This window comes from Penicillium longicatenatum (assembly GCF_028827895.1).
Source record: "Penicillium longicatenatum strain IBT 33135 chromosome Unknown contig_7_segment0_segment0, whole genome shotgun sequence".
NCBI lineage: Eukaryota > Fungi > Ascomycota > Eurotiomycetes > Eurotiales > Aspergillaceae > Penicillium > Penicillium longicatenatum.
Genome location: NW_026643124.1, coordinates 1,174,518 through 1,190,358, shown reverse-complemented (window position 1 = coordinate 1,190,358; position 15,841 = coordinate 1,174,518). Strand labels below are relative to the sequence as shown.

At 50.7% G+C, this 15,841-nt stretch overlaps 2 protein-coding genes across 2 annotated transcripts; one reads left to right on the top strand and one right to left on the bottom strand.

Annotated features, from left to right (window-relative positions):
- Nucleotides 1-429: 429 nt before the first annotated feature.
- On the bottom strand, nucleotides 430-10,433 carry N7484_010697 (putative translational activator; the record flags this gene model as incomplete). Its single annotated transcript, XM_057121084.1, has 9 exons — nucleotides 430-573; nucleotides 701-851; nucleotides 956-1,225; nucleotides 1,384-1,481; nucleotides 2,198-3,099; nucleotides 3,159-3,350; nucleotides 3,408-7,232; nucleotides 7,299-10,250; nucleotides 10,313-10,433. 9 exons carry the CDS (start codon nucleotides 10,431-10,433, stop codon nucleotides 430-432), a joined length of 8,655 nt encoding a protein of 2,884 aa, XP_056966838.1.
- A 283-nt stretch (nucleotides 10,434-10,716) lies between these two features.
- On the top strand, nucleotides 10,717-15,469 carry N7484_010696 (putative ATP dependent RNA helicase; the record flags this gene model as incomplete). The annotated part of the gene is made up of 8 exons (XM_057121083.1): nucleotides 10,717-11,476; nucleotides 11,529-13,080; nucleotides 13,142-13,912; nucleotides 13,965-14,106; nucleotides 14,162-14,546; nucleotides 14,605-14,818; nucleotides 14,872-15,202; nucleotides 15,260-15,469. 8 exons carry the CDS (start codon nucleotides 10,717-10,719, stop codon nucleotides 15,467-15,469), a joined length of 4,365 nt encoding a protein of 1,454 aa, XP_056966837.1.
- Between the last annotated feature and the right edge of the window lie 372 nt (nucleotides 15,470-15,841).

Below are 15,841 nucleotides of genomic sequence, written 5' to 3'. Positions count from 1 at the left end.
AGATCATGACTTGAATATAGCAGATATCAATGGATTTGAATACATCTACAACGCCAGACCGACGAGGAAAAGGAAAGGATCACATTTCGTAACAAGCGCCGGGGGAAGTTTTTAGTTTTTTTGTTTTGAAAAAGTAGTTTCCTTTTGCTTTCTCGTTGGTTATTAACAAGAAGCTTGAGTATCACATCATCATCGCATCTTCCTATTGCCCCCATATTCCCTTTCCAGAAAGCCCCGCGTGTCAACTGAAAAAAGAGTCCGACCATAGGAAGAGTCGAAAAGTAAGGCCGACCTAGAATTCGAGGGGGGACAAATAACTTTGCAGGGGCCGAATCCCGGAACAAACCCACAAGGGAACCGCTTTCAACCTCCGCACCATCGCCGAAAGAGAGAAAAACGTCACACAACGGAATGGGATTTTGAGAGGATTTACTCCTGGGCCTCGAGGGCGGTGCGCTTGGCCTCGGTGCGCTCTGCCCGACGCTCGCGGAGAGCCTTGTTCTTGGCACGCTTGGCGTCCATCTCCTCCTTGAGGATACGCTCGCGTTGGCGCTCAGCCTTAGCCTTCTGGATCTGTAGGATAGAAGAAAACGGGTCAGCCGGACATATCCTGCGTAGAGTTGCGACGTGGCGGGGTATCTGATGATATTTCGTAGATCGATTGCCAGGTGGGGGAAAGTGTTCATCCGGTGGTACTTACGTGCTCAACAAGAGCGCGCTTGTGCTTGAAGGTGTTACCCTTGCTCAAGTGGTACAGCTCGTGGTAGAGGTGCTTGTCGATCTTGCCGGCGGCACGGTAGCGGACGAGCAGACGACGGAGGACACGCATGCGGCGCATCCAGAGGACCTGGCTGTAAAGAAAGAAAAAACACGATCAGCATGGATATTGCTGGGTGGGCAAATCAACCTCCCCTCGGAGGGGTCGAAATTCCATGGAAATAGATTTCCTTCATACCTGGGCATACGGGCGTCCTTGGTACCCTTGCGCTTACCCAGACCGCGGTGACGACCCTCACGGCGAGCGAGGTTGAGCTCACGAGCGCGGGTGCGCGAGTGCATGGTGACGGGCTTGCGGATGATGAGGCCATCGCTGACGAGCTTGCGGATGGTCTGACGAGAGTTGGCGTTGGAGATCTCGTTCATCTCATTGGGGTCGAGCCAAATCTTGCGCTTGCCGCAGCCGACCACGGAGGCGGCGAGGCGCTTCTGGGTGCGAAGGTTGACCCTGAGAAAAAAAAAAGTTGAGGTCAGCGTCTGCCACACAATCACATTCATCGAGATCGATCCATTTTTCCTTGCTCGAGTGGGCGACACAGCGAGTCCAAAGCAATCAAATCATAGGGCATGGGTTTTCGTGTAGGCAGTGTATTTGATGGCACTCACATCTTGATGTCGGCGTATCGACGGTCGTTTGGCGGATGATGTTCGTAGGGCACTCGACTGGGAAATCCAGGCAGTGAGAAGTTGGGCGGGCCGATTAGCTAATTCCTGGTAAGCGAGTGCTTCGGCCACACTAGGGTACTAGGGCTACAACCCTTAGCCCTACTCCCAATCGGGTAATCCGGATCTTGAAAAAGGAAAAATATAATATGTGGAGAACCAAGACTTACAATTGTATGGGGAAATTAACAGGGAAATGGAAGAAGAAGTGCTTGCATGAAATCTTCCAATCTTTGATATTTTTTATACTGGATGCTATCACCACGCGGTGCCAACTTGACTGTCTATTGTATGCACTGAGATTCCGATTCCACGTGACCTACCGTTATAAGGTCACATGACTAAATATTTCTCAATCCAGAAGGGCTCCACTATGCAAACATGACATCTATGAACAATGAACAATGAACCTGTGAACATGGACAACCAAAAATATACTGTGATCATTTGTTTGAAATAGAACCCTAATAGATAGCTTCGTTTTAGAGAACACAAATACATCAGTAATATAACTGGGCATCTTTATTCTAATATAAATGACAAGTCTACTCAATTACATGACATCCATTCAATCGTCAAAACAGCTTTCGTACGTAAAACTCAACAAACAAAATAAACAACAAAAGAGCCCAGTGATATCTATGCACATGTACAATGAAACCTTGGGATGCTCAATTCAATTGCTACCCTATCAGGGCAGTTGGGTTCATCATAACATCACTTAGTCATCAGCAAATGCAGACTCCCCCAGATCCACCTTACCAATACTCCACAATTCCTTCTCGTCCTCCACCTCGTCATTGGATAGACCGAGTCCTCCTTCACCTCCTTCAGCCAAGCGACGCTCACGGGCTTGGAGCGCAAGACGCATGGCAACACGCTTGAAGTAGTCGGACATGCTGCGCTTAGGTCCGGGCGGAAGAGAGGCACCCGGGCCAGCCATATACTTATCAAAGACCTCATCGTCAGAATCCACCACAGAGAAGATGGACAGGAAAGCAGCTTCCGCAGCCAGTTTCACGGGGATGACCATGTCACGCACACTGGCAAAGATGGGCGGTGCCAGTAGAGCCAGGTGAGCGCGGGTCATCTCTGGGTGGAGACGGCTGATGGTTCGGATCACCACCAGCGCTAGGCGGCGGGTATCGGACGGGGCACCCGGCGCGATGACTGGGGCAAGAGCATCAAACATGGTCTTGTGCGTCTCGAAGCTGTGGTTACCGTCATCGGCTAAGAGGAATTTACCAGCGGCGAGGACGCTGTTGTCAGAGACAAAGGTATCCTTGTTCGCGATACCCTGGCAGATGACCGAAGGGGTTTCAGTAGGGAAGTGCTCCAGCAAAATGGCAGGAGCCTCCACCAGAAGAGCGTTCAGGCCAAGGACAGACGAGTGCGAAAGCTGGCCGTTGAGAATGCGGTTTTTGATCATAGTGATCGCACTGGCCTCTGGGAGAACCTTGACAAGGACGCCCAGCAATTTCGCGTTGGTAATGGCGACCTTATCGGTCTGGTCACTGGACTCATCGTCGATCAGAGCAAGGATAGATGTCCGAGAGGCCTCGCTCATGTTGGCACCGGCCTTGCCGACAACCTCCTGTAGAGCCTTCATCATGGCATTCTTCACACCCTCATCAGTCGTCTTAGATCCAGTGATGAGTTCTGTAGAGCACGTTAGCAATGTTTACAAGATGAGTGGATATAAAAATTCAAATGCCTACCAGCAATGAGTGGATCAACCCTAGGGGTCAAAGTAATCAAGATACCAAGACCCTTGGCTGCACGGTTGCGCAAGGTCTCACTAGAAGTATCTGCCAGACCACGGGCAAAGGTACGCTGCAACTGAGGCAGGAAAGGCTTGACAGCAAGCGGAATCTTCTCGAGCAACCTGTTAAGAGTGAAGAAAATGGCACCTAAGGAACTCGAATTAGCGACCAATCATTTGCAAGCATGGGCAGTCAAACGCTTACACTTAATGTCAACAGATCGTTCCGATACAACGCGAATAAGAGGACCAGTGATCTGAGTAACGAAAGGCTTCAGGGAATTGGCGTTGGTACGGTCGATAATGTCGGAAATGGCCAGCGCCGATTGAGTACGCTGGTCTGTGCTGCCATTGAGAAGACCTTGCAAGAAGATCGGCAGAATGGCCATAATTCCCTTCGGCAAGCTGAATCCAGGAAGATCCGCGCCAGGCACACCGACCTGTCGCAGAATCTGGCGAGCTGGAATGGCCAGCACTTCCATCTCCTCCTTGCGCATGTGAGACATGAGGCCACTGAGAGCAGTCCAAGCTGCCTTGACAACATCCTTGTCCGAGTCGTCGAATGAGATCAACAGGACGCGAATGATATCTTGGTAGTATCTCGAAAAGTCGACATCAGCCTCCGCGAAGAAGTTAGTGAGGTGGAGAGCAGCCTCGGCCCGACGGTGCTGGTCGTCATGCTTGACGAGAGCCAAAATCACGTTCATGGCAACATTCAAGCCGTCGTACTCATCCACAGATACCAACACTGTGTCGAGTGCGCTGCGGAGTTCCGAGCGGAGCTCTTCGTCCTTTGTTTGGATGATACCATCCATGAGGCCGTTGATAATGTTGGGCAATCTTCTTGTCATGGCTCCACCTGCAACCTCGGCCAAAGATGCCAGGGCCCTGGCGTTGAAGGCGGTAATCGGGGGTGTAAGAAGAGTGGGAATGAGGTTGGGAAGGATAATGTTCGCGCGAGTTTGCTCGGTAAGCAGGGTCAGCAGCGCGGACAAAGCTTGCTCAGCCTCTTCATCGCTTCTCAACAGGTGAAGAAGGTATGGCAGAACCTGGTCCACAGCCTTCTTGCCCATGATCTGTTGCAAAGCATCAAAGGCCTCGGCAGCTGCCTCACGCACATCTTCGTCGTTATCGACCAGAGCAACGCGGACAGTAGAGATGAGGACCTTCTCAAAGTCCTCCAGACCCTCGGGGGTGGCGGAGGTGATAAGCTCGCGCAGAGCAATACAGATACCCTGCTTGACATCGACGTCGGGCGAAGCCTGGAGACCCTCCTCAAGCAGAGGCAGCAAGGTGGAGAGGACTGATTCTCCAGCCTTCTTGATAAGGTCGCCGAGCGCGTTGCTGGCAATAACCTTTTGTTCCATGTTCGAGGATCCAAGGCGGCGAATGATGAGCTGAGCAAGAGTAGGCACCATCTCCTTAAGGATCTTGGGAGAGGCGACCAAGGCCTTCCAAACACCCATAGCAGCACTCTTGACCAAGCCAGACGTATCGCAGCGACAGATGAACAGAGCAGACAGAACCTTGTCTCTCCGCTCCTCTCCAAGCACCTCGAGAAGGGACTGACCAGCTTGAGTGGCCTCCTCCTCTTCTTCATCGGCCTCAGCCTTACCGGTGATACCAGTAAGACTGAAGAGAAGATCTCCAACCAGCTCAACGGAGCTGAGACGGATGCGGTAGCTGTCGTCCGCAAGACCACGCTCCAACTCGGGAAGAAGAAGATCAATGGCCTTGGTAGAGAAGTTCTTGACCAGCAGACGACCAGCCCGAAGAGAGGTTTCACGGATTGACTCAATATCGTCGGCCAAACCAGCAAGAATGGGAGGAATGATCTTGCTGAGGTAGTTTGCGAAGCTGTTACCGAAGCAAGCGGGCAAGAAGATGAAGAGAGTCATGAAGCCCTCACGTACAGCAGCCTTGGAGCTGGAAACATTCTGAAGGATAGTAGGCAGTGTCTCCTCGAGTCGTGTGGTACCCAGACCCGCGAGAACCTCTGCGAGGGCCTGTGCAGATCCCAGTCGGTCTCCGGCACCGGTATCCGACTTGAGCGTATTCATGAGGTTGGGGATGAGGTCGGGTAGAGCATCCTCTCCAAGCTTCTCGATGAGAGAACCCAAAGCCTTCGAAGCAGTGGCACGAGTAGTAGGAACGGGATCGACAATGGCCAGGTTGAGACCAGCCACAATAATTGGCAGGTGCGAAATAAGATCCTTGCGCTCAGTAAGATGGGCCAAACTACCAATGATCTGAGCGGCCTTTCGTTTGGTGTTGGATCGGTCACCCAGACCACGCTCAAGGATACGGACAACGAGAGCCAGCGAAGGCGCGTCCAAATAGTGCACGAAGGAAACCTTGATCAAAGAGTCCAATGCCTCGTCCGTGTACTTAGTCGGGTCACTCAGAGCCTTAAGAAGCACACCAACCAAGCTCTTGACCTCGGGGTTGCTAATGACTTCTCCGAAACGCTGAAGACTGCGATTCGCAGCGTTGCGAACCTCCTTGTGTGTGTCATTGAGAACCACAGTAAGAGGCGGAATGATAACGGGCAAGCTGGCAGCGAGTTGTTGTGGGTCAAGGTAGGCCATGGCTCCGAGAAGTTCACAGGCTCCCTTTTGACTGCGCCACTGAGTATCATCCAAACCGTCAAGCAGAGTAGGGAGAATCTTCTTTACACCATAAGAGCTAAGATTCTGGAAGCAAGCCTTGGAGGCATCCAGACAAGCATCACGAACATCAATGCTAGGGTCGCCGAAGCCTCCAAGCAGCTGGGGGACGAGCTGGATGACGTAAGGCTCAAAGGTGCGCGCAAGAATGGTTGCAAAAAGCTCATAGGCCAGGAAAGCGCCCTGTCGCTGGTGAGGCTCCCTCTTGTTTTCGGTAGCTTCCTTGAGCAAGCTCATAATCCGGAACTCCCGCAGTGTCAAAATACCCCTGCCACTGACAATACCTGCCAGACCGTAAGCAGCACCACGCTGAGTAGCGTAATTCTTAACATTCAGCAGTTGATCAAGCATCTCTTGCACATAGTCAGAGGCCTTGGGGCCACACAGTCTGATAAGTGGTGGCAGACATTCCGAAACAGCAGACTGAACAGTTTCAGAAGGAGTTGGAAGGGTCGCAAGAAGCTTCTTCAGAACTGTTTGTAGACGAGGGTCATCAGCCTTCAAATGTCTTGCTAGGGATCCATATAGAACCACAACTGCCTCGTTCAGTAAATCAGATGTCTGGGTTGCTTTGTCTGAGGTCTCCAATGTGGTTTCCAGCAGCTTCATCAACTCCTCAACCTTTTGTTGACCTCGCTGGGCGATTACAGATTTTCCACTTTCCTGCATTTGGCTTCGAACGGCAGAATTCTTATCAACCAGGGGACCACGTTCAATGAGGAACCGCAGGAGAGCAATCACCTGTTCCCCATCAAACAAATCAGTCATAGCAATGAAAGCCAACGCCACACCACTACGGCTTTCCCAGTTATCTGGGTTGTCCATCTTCTTGGGCATACCGTAGGCGTCCTTTTCGGGGGCCTTGGGCTTAACATCTTCGGCATACTTGGCCTGGAGTTCAGCAAAGATGCCAGCGAATTTGCTCATGTCGGATTCAATCGCTTGGGAAAGTGCACGTGCGGCAGCACCGCGCAGCTGGCTGTCCTTAGAATCTAAGTACTTGATGATTTTAGGGAAAGCCTCATCATCCACCTCGAGCGCGTTGTCTTCCCAAATGGTCTGCGCGAGCTCGACATTTTCTTCTACACTGTCATGGCATTCTAACCAAATGTGCTCAGAGAAGTCTAGATCAGTCAGATCGATCTCAGCGTCGATCACCTGAAGAACAGATGTTCTAACAGAGGCGTCGGGAACAATACTACCCTCCAGTAGAGTCTGGAGTTCTCGTTTGCTGATGTTGGGGGAGATGCAGCGACAGAAATTGAACAGCGTATCCTTGATCAGCTTATAATGCTGAGTGTATCTTTGCATGGCGCTAAGAAGATGCTCGAGGACTTCATTGCGAGGCAGGCGCACATCGGAGACTGCAAAAAAAAAAAAAAAAAAAAAAAAATGCAATGCGTCACTGGCAATATAATCAAGCTACTTACAAGAACTGGAGTGGAAGGACAGAATTTCGATTGCAAGGAGGACTTGCTCGCCTTCTTGGTCGCCCTTGACTTCTTCGATGCCATTCTGGCTCAGAATTAGGAAAAGCATCGGAAGAACATAGGCGAGAGATGCAGTATCAAGTGGGCGCTGTTCGGATGCAAATCGCAGGCGGTAAAGGATTCTTGTCACAAGTTCTCCAAGATGCTCCAATTGCCTTTCAGCAGGAAGGTTTGTGTTGCCAATGGCTCGAAGGGTGGCAATTCCCACGAACGGCCGGAGAGTACCCAAGCGCGAAGACAGCTCGTTGGAACAGGCAACGAATGCCTGGGATACCACGTCGCCAACAAAGAGTCCAGCGCCAGCGCGAGCAAGGGAAAGCAGGCAGCCGACGGCTGTGTTTATCCATCCCTCGACATCATTGGCGGGCCCAGTGGCAAGGCCACGAATGAGGCCAGCACCACGCTCGATCCGCTTGACTTCTTGAATTACCTCCTCGCGGATCTTTGCTTCCTTTGCAAGTTGAGCCTTGACCTTGGATTGCTCTTCAGCCGTGAGCTTCTTCGGCTTTGCGCCCTTCTTCTCGGCCAATTGTGCCCGCAGCTCCGCTTCCCATTTCAAGGTGTCGTAGTCTTTGGTGTTCTTATCAAAAGCAGGTTGCTTCGATTTGCTGCTGAGAATGTCAATGAAGGCAGTGCCTTCAGGAGTGCGGGCAATGGCAGCATCTGTGGCAGTGAATTGAGAAAGGCGGGATCCATCAAGATCTGCTTGGATTTGATCAACTAGACGGGGGATCATGACATCGGGGGCCACGAACGCCAGGTCGCCCGCGGCGCTCCAAACAGCGGAGTTGACCTCTGGCACACTCGATTGAACGGGATCGGCATTAACACCTGTCAATTGCTCAATGCAATCGGCCGGGTGGGCACGGACTAGGTTCCCGGGATCTGTGCCGGTTCTTAAGCACAAATCAATCCAAGAGGCCCCTGGGATCAATTCTTGCCGGCTGAGAATCAGGATCCTAATGAGTTGTGTCTCAATGGTAGAAGAAATGCCTTCAACTCCCTCTTTGTTGACAGCTTGGGGACATATGGCCTTCAAGACTTGATGCAGTAGACGCTCGCTTCCGGGACCAGCGGAGACAGCAGCAGACTCCTTGTCAGCTGTACGGAAAGCATGAATCCAGGCCCAAATAGCGTTGATAACAATGCTTCCGATGGAGGCCATGTCCTTCTTGTAAACACTAGACAGTGTTTCTACGGCGTTGGCTCGGAAGCTCGTGGTCATAATAGGGCCGGTGATAGCGTAGATAAAGGATTGGGCCCAAGCGTTCTTGGACGCCTCTTCGGCATCAGTAAACTTAGATCCAGATGTGACAGCGGCCAGAGCCCTGACCAGCCATTGCATCTCTTCCTTGGTCCCAATTTTCGAGTAGGTCTTAGGGTTAAGGAGGAAAGAGGGCTTTGCACCCATGACCAATGATTGCGAGACCTTCTCTTCCCAGGTAGATTTCTCTGAGCCATCGATGTCTGAAAGACGCTCGAAGAGGGCCAAAAATATGAACGCAGATGACAATGCGCCGCTTTGAGCTGAAGGCAATGGGTTGGCGGCAACTTCGCCAAACATTTCTTTCATCTTTCCAAGGAATTTAGAGACAAGAGGCTGGATTTCGGCGCTCTTAAGGGCCGCAATATCAGATTTCCAAAGCATTTCTCCCACATTGAGCTGCCAGATCTTTCGGAACGGAATTCGCTTGTCGGAAATACCCTTGACAATAGTATTAATAACATCATCCACAACCTTGACAGAAGATTGAACAAGGAACGCTAGATGCTTGACGAACGCTTTGAGCTCCTCTTCAAGAGCAGGTTCGCTAGACTCCCGCGAGAAAACAGGACCAAAACCCTGGACGATCTCTTTCGAGGTCTCTACCGCAGATGGGATTGCAGAAATAGCTTGTGCGTAGGCGACTCGGTGTTCTGGGGTAGTGATCTTTTGTGTCTTCAAGGGGCCAACAATTTCGCTCGTGATCTTCAAAATCACAGAATCGGTCTGGCATTGAGAAATCAAAGCTTTGAACGAGTCAGAAGCTCCTTGCCGGATCACTGGGTTGTTCGACTTCATGCTAGATAACAAATGCTTAGACAGACGAGTCTGAACCACTTCCGAAAGATCAATTTCTTTTGGCAGAGCAGCACTGAATGGCGGGATCACACCACTCAAAATAACTTCCGGCGATCTCAACATGGATTTCTCCATCGGAGGGACCAATTCAGCGGTCACATCCTCGTATGTAACAAACGAAGTGAAGAAGTCTGACAGTCCATCGGCGACGTGGGAAGGCACAGCAGACTTCGAGCCTACGATTTCCTTGACGTAATAGGCCAGGATGGGTTTCTTAAACTCCTCGAGGACAGGTTTCCTGGTCGGTAGTCGAGCACATACGCCAGAAATGACACCCAGAAGCAATGCGTTCTTGTAACCTGCGGCTGAATCCGCAGTCAGTCGGCTGACTGACTGGCGCACAGCTTCTTCGCCCCATGTCTTGTTCGAGAACGTTGCGCGCAATGCACGTCTAGTCACCTTGAGAGCTGATTGCCTCACTGATGGCTTCGGTGTGTGTGCAAAACAGTTCTCCAGAGCCTTGGCGTCCACGGCGATCAGATCCAGTACAACAGTCAAGGGCGTGGCCTCATTCTCGCTAACCTGCTGCAAAACGTTGCAGCACCACTCCAATAAGACGAACGCAGATCCCGGGGCAAGACCAGACTTAGCCGCCTCAATTTTTAGGCTCTCGGACACATATTCGAGGAGGTCCACGGCGTTCGGGGTTCGGAGAAGGGCGCGGAGACATTGCTGAACGGCCTGGCGTGAGGGTCGATCGACGTAAAGAGGGTAGGTTTGGAAAAGAAGCGCTAGGATATCAAGACGAGATTCCGAGGGGATTTCGGATCCTACAAAAACATAATTAGCACCCCAATGCCTTTTAGAGAGGATTATGCGAGTTCAAGATTACCACTCTTGTCGCGAAGTTCTTGCAGGGCCCGGAGTCTTCGCGAGGTCGAACTCGAGAAGAGAGCGACCTGCAAGACATCCAGATCCCCAGCCTTGACCTGGTCCCATGGAACTCCATCCATGATTGGGGTAGGTCAAACAGGGGAGTGGAGGGTTGGAGGTAGGGTGAGGTGAGGTGGTGGAATGTTGAAGTGGGCTGGTCGGATGCTGTCATAAGAGTTTTGTGTGGGGAGAATCACCGAGAGCCTCTCCGCCGCTCCTACTCAACTATCCGATTCCTGATTCTACAACTTCGCAACCTCCCCATTTATATGTGAGTTATCTTGGTGAATATACTGTGAATTAAAAAGACTTCAGGCGCTAATCTCAATTATACGAGTTTCTGCTGCTTAGACCCTTTCGACAATGCCGCCGAACAATAAGAAAAAGAAAAAGCCCGCCTCTAATCCGGCGCGGGGCTTTGCAACAGTCTCAGTACCTTCGAAACCAAAGCCAGAGGCTTCGGAGACACCTTCAACCACTGTTACAGAATCTAAACCTACTCCACAAAACGAATCGCAGCCTGCAAGCCAGCAAGACCGCCCGGTCGATGCGGGCGCACCACCAGCTGACCCCTCATTACAAAACTATACACCGGAAGAACTCGAGAAGCACTTGGAGGAGGCAGAGCTGCAGATTTTGGTCGAGAAATATGCGTCAAAGTGCAGGAGCGATGCGGTGCGCCAAGCTACCAAGATGGACACTGAACGCCGCGTTTTTAGACAACAATCAGTGACCTTGGGCCTTCTTGAATGGCTTCCGGCCGAGGTGCAGGACAGGATCTTGGAGCTAGCTGGCTCAGAAGATCATGATTACCTAGCATCTAATGGACGGAATGTCAGCGGCAAGCAGGAGGACTCCGAAGAGGAGCTCCTCATAAAGCTTTGGACACTACAGGAGACGCTTCTGAAGCTCGGATTTACCGAGGATGGGGTGGAAGGAGCACTCAAACATATTCTTTTATATTTCAAGGAAACACCTACAAGCGCCAGTCGAGATGTCGTGTGGAATTTGGATGAGGCTCTTGAGTGGTTAGCGAAACACAGCGCCAAGAAAGATCTCCCTTCATATACACAGACGAATACTCGCCCACAGAAAGACGTGGAGGTAACATCATGGATGATCGGTAAACCCAGGCCTCTTAATTGATCACGAAGAAATCTACTGACCCATATCAGAGTCAGAGCCATCAAGGTCTTCTACTCCTAACAAGCCTTCGAATGGAAACAAACAGGAAAAGCCAAAAGCAGAATGGAAGGCTGCAAAGGTTGCACCTCCTATATCATATGACTCGGATAGCTCAATCGATCCTGATTCCATGGTTGAAGAATGGTTGGATTTCCAGACGAAACTCTACGGTCTTCAACCAGAATTGTTTGATCGTCCAGGGAAAGGCAAAAAGGGCCGTGGAGCCGCGCCCAATCAGTCAAACGATCCTGAGGTAGCCAAGTTGCAACGCAAGATTGCTAAAATTGAACGCGATGTTCTCTTCGAGCGCCGAGAAGCCGAGTATATCTGGCAGGACAAGCTAGATGATCTCAGGAAGGACGCAGCCTTTCTACGACGACCAGCAGAGAAGAAGAAAGAGGACAACACGGAGAGCCAAGAACCGGAACCGGAGCCTGAAGATCCCAATCTGACTGTTCCATCACTCGAAGAGATGGATGAGGCGGATGGCCTGCTGGGGGGCATGTTCCAGACCGAAGCTGAAAACTCGGGATCGATATTGGGTCTTCCACTGCCTGAGAGTGGAGCCAAGATTACGCTTCGAGACTTTGGGAAATCCACGGGCTTGAGTCCCCGACGAGTCTTGGAAGAAACTTGCAAAGCTAGAGATTCGTCATGCAAGGTAGTCTACCAAGATTATTCTTCATCTGGTCATCACAACAGAAAGGCCGTTGAGGTTCGTTGGTCTAAACCGCAAGATCCTCCTTTCCCGTTGGCGGTGGAGTCGGTCACGCACAAGTCGAATTCAAACGCAACTTTTGTTTCGATGGACTCTCTTGCGACGCCGGATCCCCAGCAAGCAGAGGGATACGTTTCGACTCTTGCACTATTCATCCTTTTCCCTCAAAGTTCCAAAGAGGGTAAGGCCTATCTGCGGATACCGACAGTCTGGAGGGATCTTTGGACTGAGTTCTCAACTCTGAAGAAGACACAGGAGGATGAAGTGGACAAATCCACAGTCAAGAATTTGAAGCTCCTTGTGCAGGAAAATCAAGGCACCTTTGAGGATGACGTTGTACTCTTGGACAATTTCCGGAAAAGAAACGGAAATGGCGTCAAGTCGGCTAGCCCCATGAGAGGCACGGCTCGGGAGAACAATTATCTCGGTGAAGACGAGCGATTAAGAGAGGCATGGCACGCGAAGGCATCCGCTCCATCGTTCCACAAGATGATGCCTGGCCGAATGAACCTTCCAATTTGGAACTTCAAGGACGATATTTTAACCACTCTGGACACACATCGAGTTATCATTATCTGCAGCGAGACTGGAAGTGGAAAGAGTACGCAGATCCCATCTTATATCCTGGAACATGAAATGCTCCAAGGCCGCCCGTGTAAAGTTTATGTGACGGAGCCCCGCCGGATTTCAGCGATCTCGCTTGCTCGTCGAGTCAGTGAAGAACTAGGCGAGAGCAAGAATGATGTGGGGACGATCCGATCCCTTGTCGGTTTCGCGGTTAGGCTGGAGAGCAAGATCAGCTCGTCCACTCGACTTGTCTATGCGTACGTTATGCTTTCTTTTCAATCAATTTTTGTGCCCCTGAACCCGAGCTGACTTGACTAGAACCACCGGTGTTGTTGTGCGCATGCTGGAGCGACCGGATGATTTCCAGGACATCACTCACGTTGTTCTAGACGAGGTTCACGAGCGTACAATTGACAGTGACTTCTTGTTGGTTGTTCTTCGCAGGTTGATGCTGAAGCGACCTGACCTCAAACTCATTCTGATGTCCGCTACTCTCGAAGCACAACGTTTCTCTACCTATCTCGGCGGTGTACCCGTTCTCAACATTCCTGGACGCACTTTCCCCGTGGAAATGAAGTATCTGGAGGATGCAGTTGAGTTGACCAACTATCGGTTATCTGAAGATGAGGCAAACATTGTCCCAGACGAGGATAATGATGAGGCCGAAGATTCCAACAGCGATACCGGAGGCTTACAGTCCAGTCTGGATGGATACTCTAAACAAACGCGGGAGACCGTGCTCAAGTTTGACGAGTACCGGATGGATTATCAGTTGATCAAGAGACTGCTTCTCAAAATCGCTACTGCCCCGGAGATGGACCGCTACAGTAAAGCAATTTTGGTCTTCATGCCTGGTCTGGCAGAGATTCGTCGTCTCAATGACGAGCTTCTCGCCGAGCCCACTTTCCAAAAGGGATGGATCGTTCATGCACTCCATTCCTCGATCGCCAGTGAAGATCAAGAAAAGGCCTTTAACGTGCCCCCTCCAGGCATGAGGAAGATTGTCATTGCCACCAACATCGCAGAGACTGGTATCACTATTCCAGACATCACTGCAGTTGTTGATACAGGAAAGGAGAAGATGATGCGGTTTGTCTCGCAGCATGCTCGGAACTAGATTGATGCTAATATGCTATTGCAGGTTCGACGAAAGAAGGCAGCTCTCTCGACTTGTCGAGTCGTTCATTTCCCGTGCCAATGCTAAGCAGAGACGTGGTCGAGCAGGTCGTGTTCAGGAGGGTATCTGCTTCCACCTCTTTACCAAGCACCGCCATGACAAACAGGTGAGTCAACGCAAAGCTTCCTACTCCCAACTAGACCACTAACGAATCTCTTTAGCTTGCTGGGCAACAAACTCCAGAAATGCTCCGACTTTCTCTGCAAGACTTGGTCCTGCGTGTCAAAATCTGTAAATTGGGCGAGGTAGAGCAAACTCTCCTGGAAGCTCTAGACCCACCGTCCTCCAAGAACATCCGACGTGCTATTGACTCACTCAAGGAAGTGAAAGCCCTCACCAGTAACGAAAGTCTTACACCTTTGGGAAGCCAGCTGGCAAAATTGCCGCTAGATGTGTTCCTCGGAAAACTGATTATTCACGGTGCATTCTTCAAGTGTCTGGATGCTGCTGTCAGCATTGCTGCCATTCTTTCCTCCAAATCACCGTTTGTGAATACTATGGGTTCGAACTCGCAGCGTGACGCAGCACGAAGCTCGTTCCAAAGAGGTGAATTGCATCATTCACAACATCTGCCGCCATAGATAACCTTCTAACTTTCTTTTAGGTGACTCGGACCTGTTGACTGTATACAATGCCTACTGTGGCTGGAAGCGCTCACGAAGCACACCCGGCTCAAACGAGTTTTCATTCTGCCGGAAGAACTTCCTCAACCCACAGACTCTTCTGGGTATCGAGGATGTTAAGATGCAACTCGTCGTATCAATTGCCGATGCCGGTCTACTGACGCTAGATCCGTCGCAGAAGTCTGCGCTGAACAGGTAATCTTCAGCCCCTGGATCTCAACTCTTACAGTCTATCTAACAGCCTACAGAGCCCGATCGGGTAACCGAAACCGTCAGTTCTTCACAATCCCGGAAGAACACGACATCAACAGCACGAACGACGTTGTCATAAACTCCGTCGTCGCCTGGAGTTTCTACCCTAAGCTCATCACCCGTGAGGGTAAAGGATGGCGCAATGTCTCAAACAACCAAACCGTCACGTTGCATCCTACCTCTGTGAATAAGCGCGCCGATTACGCTATCAAGTGGCTTTCGTATTACCACATTATGCAGGCTCGTAACCGAAACTTGAACGCGCACGAGACTAGTGCTGTGGACGATTTCGCAATTGCCCTGCTCTGTGGTGAGGCCGAGTTCAAGGTAACATCTCCCTTTCATCTAATTTGATAATTGGATCCAACTGACGCGCTTATCTAGTTGTACTCGGGTGTTATCTCCATTGATGCAAACAGAATTCGGTTCGCGGTTCGCGACTGGAAATCCATGCTTGCGCTTAAATTCCTTAATGCGCGTCTGAGGGACCTTCTTGCTACCACGTTTAAGAACCCGCATCGTCCGCTATCTTATAAGCAACAGCAGTGGTTAGAGATCTGGCAGCAGATCTTTGCGCAGGCTGGCAAACGCTAGACCTTCTTTGCTCTCTTTTTCTTTTATACTTCTATCTTTCTTTGCTGGTTGGCCGGTTTGCTTCTACAATGATCATCAGGTACATATTCAATGGTTTGGCATGTCCTTGGTTCTTGGGTTGGAGGGTTGGAGGTTTGGGTATGAGATTATGACACCGGTTCATGGCAATTTTTTGGAGCAGTGACGTTAATGACCGGGCCGATATTATGATGGTAAATATGACGGCCGTTTTGAATGCTTCTATAGACCTAGAATAGATGGACAGTGTGGTTTATAGTGCGCATTGAAAAAAGTTTCTGTGGTTGAACATCGAAGATGGGGGAGTACCCGAGTAGAAAGCACCATTCAAGCCGTATAATCATTCATTAGGCT